Genomic DNA, 10,261 nt, shown 5'->3' with positions numbered 1-10,261 from the left:
AAATTTTATTTTTGAAACAACGACGTAGTCGATCATTATCTTCAACTGACGAAGTAATATCATTATGTCGCATAACATTATAACGTAGGATCTACTAAAGGGAGATATATTGTTGTTGTAATACCATGTACATATTTCGTCCCAGATTCTAGTCTGATAGCCCTAGAATTCTGGCTTACGTTCCCCAAAATTCAAGCTTACGGACACTGTAATTCTGACTTACGATCCCGCACTTCAGGCTTAGAGTTCTAGAATGCTGGATTACGTTCCCAGTAATTCTGCCTTACATTCCCAGTAATTATGGCTCACGATCCCAGTATTATGGATTACGGACCCGCAATCTCTGGAATCACGTTACCAGGAATTCTGACTTACGTTCCCCGGAACACATGGCTTACGTTTCTAGAATTCTGGCTTACGTTCCCAGTAATTCTGGCTTACGTTCCCAGTAATTCTGGCTTACGTTCCCAGTAATTCTGGCTTACGTTCCCAGAATTCTGGCTTACGTTCCCAAAAATTCTGACTTACTTTCCCAGAAGTCTGTCTTACGTTAACCCCCCAAAATTCTGGCTAACGTTCTCCAAAATTCTGGCTAACGTTCTCGAAAAGTCTGGCTTACGTTACCAGAATTTTGGCTTACGTTCCCAGAATTTTGGCTTATTGGATAGTACACGGAACTACCTTTGTTAATGGATACACGATACCTATAACGAATGATGAGCTTTTGTTACATCATTCCTGTACTGACATTCATTCATTGATCAGAATAGATGGTTTTCCTTATTTATACTATTCGGGTCAAATTTGAATGACCACTGTTACCTTCAGGACCAATGAACATAATCTCACGATAATTACAGACACGTGACCATATCAACGCGTGATCTTACAGATACGTGACGTCAGGAGTTAGTCAAACGTACCCGGAAGTTGATAACGCCTCCCGTCTCTTTTGAGTGATGGCTGAAAAGTTTGACATTGTACTATGATTGCTACCAATACAGATGACTTCAATGATATATTCCTATCTATTGTGTGGGACCGCGTGGCGCAGTGGCAGCATTCGTGCTTCGTGACCGAGAGGTTGCGGGTTCGAATCCGTCTGCGTGTCACCGATCTTGTGCCCTTGGGAAAGGCACTTTACACGGTTTTCCTCACTATACTCAGGTGAAAATGAGTACCTAGCTTCGGCTAGGGCCGTCCCTCGGATAGGACGTTAAATGGAGGTCCCGCGTATGGGGAGAGTCACACCCCATGCACGTTAAAGAACCCCCACGCGTGCGATGGTGCGGTGTGAGATGGAGCAAAAACCCTTCTGTCTGGAGTTGGTGATTCACTTCAAACTTCAGATGGAGGCCTGGCGAACCTCCATTCCGTATCAGCCACACGGTGATTTACATCAGCGAAAGGGTATGTCACCCCGCGAGGGGCGGCATAACCCCGCCGCGCCGTGAGTAAGCATGTGCGAACATGCACAGGGCTAGCCCTTAGTAATAGCCACTGGCTAGTTGGGCAACCCTGGCTGTTTGTTAACAGCTGAACAAATAAATAAATATTCCTATCTATGTTTTAATTTTGAAGAAAGAAGCTACATGTGCGCCTGTAGTATATCGTATGTATGTACAGTGTATTGACTAATGCATGTATGTAACGCACTGGGTACAACGTACTGGGATTTAGATTAGGCCACAGCAAGTAAATTTTATGGATGACATCCTCTGCAGACTACAAAAATAGTGCGATAGGGCGAAAAAAAACAAGATGGGTAAAAAAAAAACCAAGATGATTACATTTATAAAAAATAGGCACCATAAGGTTGTGATGACGGTTGTAAAACGATTTTAAAGGGACACTAGAAAGGTAATATTTGCAAGCAAATACAGAATGTTACCTTCACATCTTGTAGTCTAACACTGACAACTGTTTTGTTCATTCTTATTTGAACACATTTCTAAATGTAGTGACCAAAGCCCCTCTAGATCTGACATTTGCTACATTATGTAACCGAACACCACATGGTGCCTGCTACTTTACCGGTTACCATGGTGACAGCCGTCTGGTCCAGGTCGTTGACCTTATTTGTGCGGAGAAAAAGAAGAAACAAAGCAAAAACAATATGTTCCCTTCTGTGAAGGTAACATAAAAACATGGTATCAGAGCCAACAAGGCATTCATTCCTGTATCTAAGACATGTACTGGTGTGGTGGACTGGAATCACCAACAAAGTTGGTAACCACACTCATAGCTTCCATATTGGTGTCACTTTTACAACTGTCCAATAAGTTTCATTTCTACAACTACAGTCCCGGGTACCTCGCAAGTGTCACTTCTACAAGTACAATTATTTGGCGACAACAGAATATATTGGCTCATTTTATACTTTATCGCCATGTTGACCATCTCCAAAGAAGAAAAAAAATTCTTGTTTTTTTTCTGAAATCAGGCGAAAATTAATGCGCGCGCTGATGTCATCCATAAAATTTACTTGTTGTGGCCTTAGGTTAAAACTCTACAAAATTGTGATAAAAGCTATCTGTGAACCTGACTTTGCAAGACAGAACGGCAGACAAAATTACACAGCAGAGACCACCACAGGATCTAGGATTAGAGGCTTGGGGTGGGTGTATGACGTCAGGCTTATGACGACCAGGCGTTATACAGTTTACATGCGTCTTAAGGCCACAGCAAGTAAATTCTATGGATGACGTTAGCCGCTGTATTTAGAAACATGGTACTTAGAAACTCAAGTCGACGGACGGTGGTTTCAAGTTGCAATGATATTTTCAATTCAGTTAAAAATCCACTGTTTGCCGACTTGATATTCCTAAAATTCCTATTTCTATTCTAAAAAAACCCAACGAATATAGGCTACCCCACGGATAATGGTGAACTAACGTTACCACTCACTGCTAATGGCTTCAACAGTCCGTCAGCTCTGATACATGTACCTATCTTGTGCCAATTCACTGCCTTGCTGTGTCTGAAGACGTGCTTTGGTGGTTTCAATGAATGAAGGCCTTTATTTTATATTTTGCCACACCGGGGTAAGTACATGTTACAACAAGACATGTTGAATACAAGATAAAACTTACGTTAGATGAATTCAACTTCTCGCTTTTCAGTTATGGTGGAGATAAAAGAACAGAATATATGTTTCATGATCGATGCCGATGGTTTGTCTTTTTTCAGTAGAAATATGAATTTTTGTACAAAACTTGATTACGTGTATCAATAGCTCATACAGTAGAAACAATCACTTGTAATTCTACGGGCGGACGTACAAAGTTCCACCTAAAACAGAATGGAGGCCTTCGCGTAGAACTCTCCAGTACATGGTATTCTCCTTTGTATCACAAAGAAAAATCGAATATATATATACATGTTGTTTTGCGATATGAACTATCCTAACATGATTAAATATGACTGTAATGGTTATTATACAATTCTTACGAGTTAGTGATTTTTACATGGTTAACCGTTGTTTTCCAATTAGATGTACTACTTTCTTTCAAATGTCTTACCAGTTCATTCTATAGTGACGCTTAATAAATGAATGTCCCTCAAAACGTACGGAAGTAATTTTCGATTTTTATCTCTATCTTTATCTTTATGCCTAACCTTCATAAGCGTAACAGAATTACATATTTGCACTGAACATAACGCTAACAGCATTTGAGCTGATTATATAGGAAAGCGCGTTACGATGAAGATGTATGACGTCATGGTTATAACCAGTAAGCACCATTACAAGTTCACGTGGGCGTACAGTAAGCAGATGTCGTAGAAATTCTCACTAGTAACGCTAGTACACCTTTATCCGCGGGGTAACCTATGTCCGTTGTTTTAAAAGCCATGGTTTCAAATTGCAATTTGTTCACAATATTTCATGTCCAACCGACATTTTTAGAATTGTTGCAGATTGAAACCACTGCCCGTCGAATTGACATTTTAAAAACAACGGATATAGGTTACCCCTCGAATAAAGGTGAACTAACGATGTAAAGCGCGTTACGATGAAGATGTATGACGTCATGGTTATAACCAGTAGGCACCGTTACAAGTTCACGTGGGCGTACAGTAAGCATATGTCGTCGAAATTCTCACTAGTAACGCTAGTATACCTTTAACCGCGGGGTAACCTATATCCGTTGTTTTAAAAACCATGGTTTCAAATTGCAATCTGTTCACAATATTTCATGTCCAACCGACATTTCAAAATATTGCAGTTTGAAACCACCGCCCGTCGAATTGACATTTTTAAAACAACGGATATAGGTTACCCCTCGAATAACGGTGAACTAACGATGTAAAGTGGCACAAATAAGAGAAAGCAATCGCGACTATACCCGACCTTCCAAATAGATATTATCTCGAGTAACACCATGAGTTGTGAGACGGTCCTTGCAAGTTTCCAATCCTCAGGTCATAAGTACCCGGATGAATGACGTAGTGTGGGCTCAGTCTGAGTCTCTTTATTATCGATTTCTGTACATCATATTGCTGTAGGGACCCGTTGGAAAATTTTCAGTCCTAACTGGTATTGATTTTTTGAAATGCCGTAATTGAAAAACGTGTCTACTGTCTAGCCTCCTTTGCAGACATCGGGAGCGTTTATTTATTTACAGTCAAACCTGCCCGAGCGACCACCTCTTCTCAGCGACCACCTGGCCATTTCGACCACTTTTTCTCGGTCCCGATTTTTTTCCCCATTGACGTAAGTATTAAGCGACCTTTTCTCAACGACCACCTGGCCAACGCGACCGCGACCGGCCCAAATTGGGACCCATAACGACCACATCATTTTCAAAATTGAGGTTTTCATCTCTTTTTATGATAACTAGCGCGATTTTTGCCGAAATCGTTGTAAGAAAATCCGAATTTAGTTGTTACAGAAGATTTTTTTAAATCTAACGTTATATCAATATAAAGTGAACGAATGCTGAAACGTATATAGCCTCATGCTTTTCAAAGAAAGATCTGTGTATCTCATACCTTTTTAAGGAAGATCTGTACGTGTGAGTGCTTTTGCCCAACTGTACTGTACATTTACCCGTGGGTAAGTACGCTATCGGGACGTACCGGGCATCGAATTCGAAAGGTGCATCGTAGTTATTTCAGATCTAACATAGCGCTCGACGCATAAATGCTTGTATGGTAACTGACAGCATCAAAGTTCCCTTACTGTCTGAAACGTTAGTGTACAAATACTTTAGCTTAAAACACTGTATCGTATAAAAACTTGATAAAAGCTTGGGGTTAAATTTACAATTTACAGTGTGCGTGTTGTATTTGACATTAAAGACCTCTCTTCTTTGCGTGCGTGCAGTGTACTTGCTATTTGCCATTAAGCACAACGGAAACCATTTATACTTTGCATCGGGCATGTTTTGAGTCGATACTCTTCTCAGCGACCACCTGTCCAAATCGACCGTTTGTTCCCGGTCCCGCGGGTGGTCGTCTTGGGCAGGTTTGACTGTATTTATTTGTGTGTGTAACTATGTAACGTTATGAATGAATGAATAAATTAACTTTATTGCACAACATTTGTACATGGTGCAATTGTAAGGCAACAGTAATAAGTCAATTATTACAATGACACTCGTCTAAGGTCTATAACTACATACATGTATAGTACAGGAATGTGAACATAAATGGCGTATTGACATAGTGTGATATACAAGTTAAACAAGTAGGTCTGTTACTGTACAATACATTATCTGTTTTTTTAGAGCATTACATATGTATTGGCCTAAATACGAAGATATGTAGTCTGGACATGACTTAAGTAGATTGAAAGTACATGTGTTTGTCTTTGGTAAATCATATGTGTTTGTTATTTTTTTTCGGGGGGGGGGCGTGAGTCGCGACGTTGAACATTTGCTTCGGCCCTTGTTGCTAAGAAAGGGAGTTTTACCACTCACTTACACGGCAAAAAACCTTAAACTCCGTTGCAGTCTTCGGAACGGGACGGAACGGCGTTGGTCCGCAATTTTCAACGGTGGCTGTGCGGCTATGTCCCCTTATACCGGGAAATTGAGTTTGCCGAGGAAGGGAGTTTGCCCTGATAGCGAGTCCTTGCCCCACGCCACCTTCCCCCCCCCCCCCCAAATAACAGCCCCGTTCCGAAGACTGTAACGGGGTCTAAAATAACCCTATCCCATGTTGCAAATCCTCCCTTGAAGTCTGCCCGAAGCAGGCTATCTAAAATTTATTATCCGTTTCGATATTTGCTCTCCACATGATGAAGTGGACTTTGAGCACTATCCTAAAATTGCTTTTAAATTGCATATTACCTGTACATTTAGATATCCCCAAGACCCCCTTATCTTTGAGTATGTAATAAAATGAATGTTCAATCATATCAACGTGGCAGCTTGCATTCATCACGGTCCTAGATGATGTTTACAGCTTCTGCCGTGCTTAGACGCCACCTAGCGAAATCACATAACAGTGCAGCCCAATCTTGGTGTTTGAGTGAACTTCGAGATTAATTTAGCGAATATGGGTAGGAGTTGCCTAACTGCACACCATAGATACCTTTACCAACTCACGTGTTGTAATTGATAGTATTGAAACTATATATATTTGTGTGTGGATGGTGTTCAGCACCAAGGACAGGCATATTTACCTGTAAATGTATGCGTGGTTGCTGTTAAGCACCAGGGACAAGTATGTTTACCTGTGTGGATTGTGTTGAGCACCAGGAACAGGTGTTTCCCTGTGTGTGGATGGTGTTAAGCACCAGGGATAGGTGTGTTTACCTGTATGTGTGTGGGTGGTGTTCAGGAACAGGTGTGTTTACCTGTGTGTGGATGGTGTTAAGTGCCAGAGACAGGTGTGTTTACTATTATGTGGATGATATGCAGTACTTGGGACAGGTGTGTTTACCTGTGTGTGGATGGTGTTCAGCACCAAGGACAGGTGTGTTTACCTGTGTGTGGATGGTGTTCAGCACCAAGGACAGGTGTGTTTACCTGTGTGTGGATGGTGTTCAGCACCAGGGACAGGTGTGTTTACCTGTGTGTGGATGGTGTTCAGCACCAGGGACAGGTGTGTTTACCTGTGTGTGGATGGTGTTCAGCACCAAGGACAGGTGTATTCACCTCTGTGTAGATGGTGTTCAGCACCAGGGACAGGTGTGTTTACCTGTGTGTGGATGGTGTTCAGCACCAAGGACAGGTGTATTCACCTCTGTGTAGATGGTGTTCAGTACCAGGGACAGGTGTGTTTACCTGTGTGTGGATGGTGTTCAGCACCAAGGACAGGTGTGTTTACCTGTGTGTGGATGGTGTTCAGCACCAGGGACAGGTGTGTTTACCTGTGTGTGGATGGTGTTCAGCACCAGGGACAGGTGTGTTTACCTGTGTGTGGATGGTGTTCAGCACCAAGGACAGGTGTATTCACCTCTGTGTAGATGGTGTTCAGCACCAGGGACAGGTGTGTTTACCTGTGTGTGGATGGTGTTCAGCACCAGGGACAGGTGTGTTTACCTGTGTGTGGATGGTGTTCAGCACCAGGGACAGGTGTGTTTACCTGTGTGTGGATGGTGTTCAGCACCAAGGACAGGTGTATTCACCTCTGTGTAGATGGTGTTCAGTACCAGGGACAGGTGTGTTCACCTCTGTGTTGTTTGTGTTCAGTACCAGGGACAGGTGTGTTCACCTGTGTGTGGATGTTGTTCAGCATCAGGGACATACATGTACCAATAAAGATAAGCACAACAAAAACATTGCAGTAACGTTTAATCTTGATGTCACATTTTGTTAACAAGACATTCAATAAAGATATTTTCTTATTCGTTGCCAGTATTTGATGTGGTCATACATTTGATATCAACGGCACATCTGTAACTCTAGATTGATCAAAAACTGTTCTGTAGTGAAGACACACTATAACAACATTTGGTAAAAGTACAATCAGTCCAATGTACATCCAATATGGAATGGGAGGGGTGCTTCCGATTGGCGGAAACCACAGGCCACGCCTTGTACCATCCCTTATATGGTGTGACAGCCAGGCAACAGTGCATATCCAAGGTAGTAGATGAAGAGCTTTCCAGTCCATTATCTTCAGGAGGACCCAGATGGTGAAGGCTGTCGACAGGAGAAGGCTGGTTGCGTGAAATGGCGGTCTTGCCGGTAATGTAAGTGCATCCTGGAAAAAAATGTATACTGTAAATGCATTTAAGTTCGCGGGGATTTAATTTCACGGTAGCGGGAAAAGGGACTTTTCGCGGTGGATTTAAGTTCGCGGTAACACCATAAACTGCAGTCTAATACCATTATAGAAAAATGTTCGAGGTTGTTTTAAGTTCACGGTAAAGTGGTCACCACGAAAACCGAGAACATTAATCCACCGCGCACATTTCTGCATTTACAGTACTTTGTTTAAAAGAAAGATTTGCGTAACACAATTACTAGTACATCATTCAAGCTATTCATTTTCTCGAAAACTTGAGTTTGTTAGGAATTTGCACATGTCTGACATTGAAATAATCTTTTATTGACTGGCCGTGAGTGAGAGAGTGAGTGAGTACAAACATAATTACTTAGAAATACGTTAGATGCACATCAAAGATGAATAAGTCCAATATTTTCTGTTGGGTGTATGATGTGTACCCTTATATTTTAAATTGAAGATTTGACATTCAGGTAATAAGAAATTATGCCAAGTGGCAGCTACTCAAGCAATTGGATTTTGTTTGTTTAGTTTGCACATAAAAACAATGACAATTAAGTAAAGACAAGACAAAGAAAAGTGCAGGAGGAGGGGAGAAATTAGCCTCTACCAGGCTTCGTGGTTTGGTGGTCTAATTGTAGAAATTGGTCAAACAGAGTAAATACTACGCTAGGGGAGTCAGCCGGCCGATTAGGGACATTCTCCAAACCACATGGTTGAAAAATGGACCTTCTCGGCCGGCTGACTCCCCTAGCGTACGGTGACTCTATTTGTCCAATTTCGACAATTAGACCATCAAACCACGAAGCCTGGTAGAGGCTAGGGAGAAATGGTTGCAGTCCTTAGGACAGGATGCTAAGCTGTGGTCCACTGTTCAATAGGCTCGTCAAAAAGAGCTAGGGGAATTTCCTCAGTGCAATGAACCTGTAAATACTGTACATGGGGTCTGTTCTGTCTGTCCCATCTAGTGGCAGTGAGCTAAAACTGGACTGAGATCACATTTAACTTTAACAAAACACACACATTTGTTCCACAAACCTTTAATTGAAGAGATCTGGCGGCGATGAAGTGATCCGCGTCCACCAGACTGGCCAGCAGTCCACAGAGTAGCGTCTGTAAAACGTTGTGTCTAGTCCGGGCGCCGCACACGATTCCCCACGACCACAGCCCGACCAATCCATGAGCGGAGCTGTCCGTTAAAGCCCGCAACAGGATGTGATGGGAGATCGGTTTCCACCTGAGGAGGAAGATAAAAGATATAGAGAAGCTTTCATAACAGAAAGTATAGCAACCTTAATACAGTTCACTAATATAAATATGTAAAATTTTTTAATTGCTTTTCAATTGAGGCACATAATTACCTGTTGCAGTATTAAAGCTCATAAAGACCGCATATTACCATACAAAGTGTGGATTTGGCGGAAATATGATCACGAAATTTATGACATTGTTGCATCACTTACATGTAACGTTAATGTATTTTATTTGATTTCTTAAACTTTTCGGGTGAAATAACAGCGAACAATTTACGATTTGACTTTGCATATGTAGGGTTCATCGTTAAGAATTAAGGAAAGCATTGTTTGCAATACTGTGTACATCTGCATCATAACTTTATGAGAGACTTGAATGCAGTAGGGATAATATTATTGATGTCTCACCTCAGACCTCTGTCGGCTGCTACACAAAACCCTCCCAACAGAACGCTCGAAATCGTCGATTTCAAGGAAAACAGTTCAGAAAACCCCGTCAGAAAACCCTGGAAGGTGATCATGATGGTCTAAATCACCAGTTTTTCGAACCTCTTCCCATAGTATGGAGAGAAACCCACATTTACTGGCATATTTTGGGTGAAAACATTGGTTTTCCTACAAACACGGCCATGTTGAAGAGGTCACAAGATTAGCCCACTTTGTTACAGGGATACAATATAGAAAAACAGACAAATATAGACAATAGAAAATAGACAATGTCATTTTTTCAATATAATGTCATACCTTAACTGTTATTTTAATCTATTCTTTTTACTGTAATTTATTTGTATGGAAAAAAAAAACATTTCTTCGGACTTCCCTCTACATTC

At 41.5% G+C, this 10,261-nt stretch overlaps 1 protein-coding gene across 1 annotated transcript; it reads right to left on the bottom strand.

Moving 5' to 3' along the window:
• Nucleotides 1-7,719: 7,719 nt before the first annotated feature.
• LOC118412646 (transmembrane protein 267-like) lies at nucleotides 7,720-10,093 on the bottom strand. The gene is made up of 3 exons (XM_035815643.1): nucleotides 9,840-10,093; nucleotides 9,217-9,415; nucleotides 7,720-8,154 (listed from the first exon to the last, which is right to left on the bottom strand). Exons 1-3 carry the CDS (start codon nucleotides 9,950-9,952, stop codon nucleotides 7,819-7,821), a joined length of 648 nt encoding a protein of 215 aa, XP_035671536.1. The 5' UTR covers nucleotides 9,953-10,093; the 3' UTR covers nucleotides 7,720-7,818.
• Nucleotides 10,094-10,261: the final 168 nt, after the last annotated feature.

Source organism: Branchiostoma floridae, chromosome 3 (assembly GCF_000003815.2).
Source record: "Branchiostoma floridae strain S238N-H82 chromosome 3, Bfl_VNyyK, whole genome shotgun sequence".
In the NCBI taxonomy this organism is placed as follows: domain Eukaryota; kingdom Metazoa; phylum Chordata; class Leptocardii; order Amphioxiformes; family Branchiostomatidae; genus Branchiostoma; species Branchiostoma floridae.
This window is presented reverse-complemented; position numbering and strand designations above follow the sequence as displayed.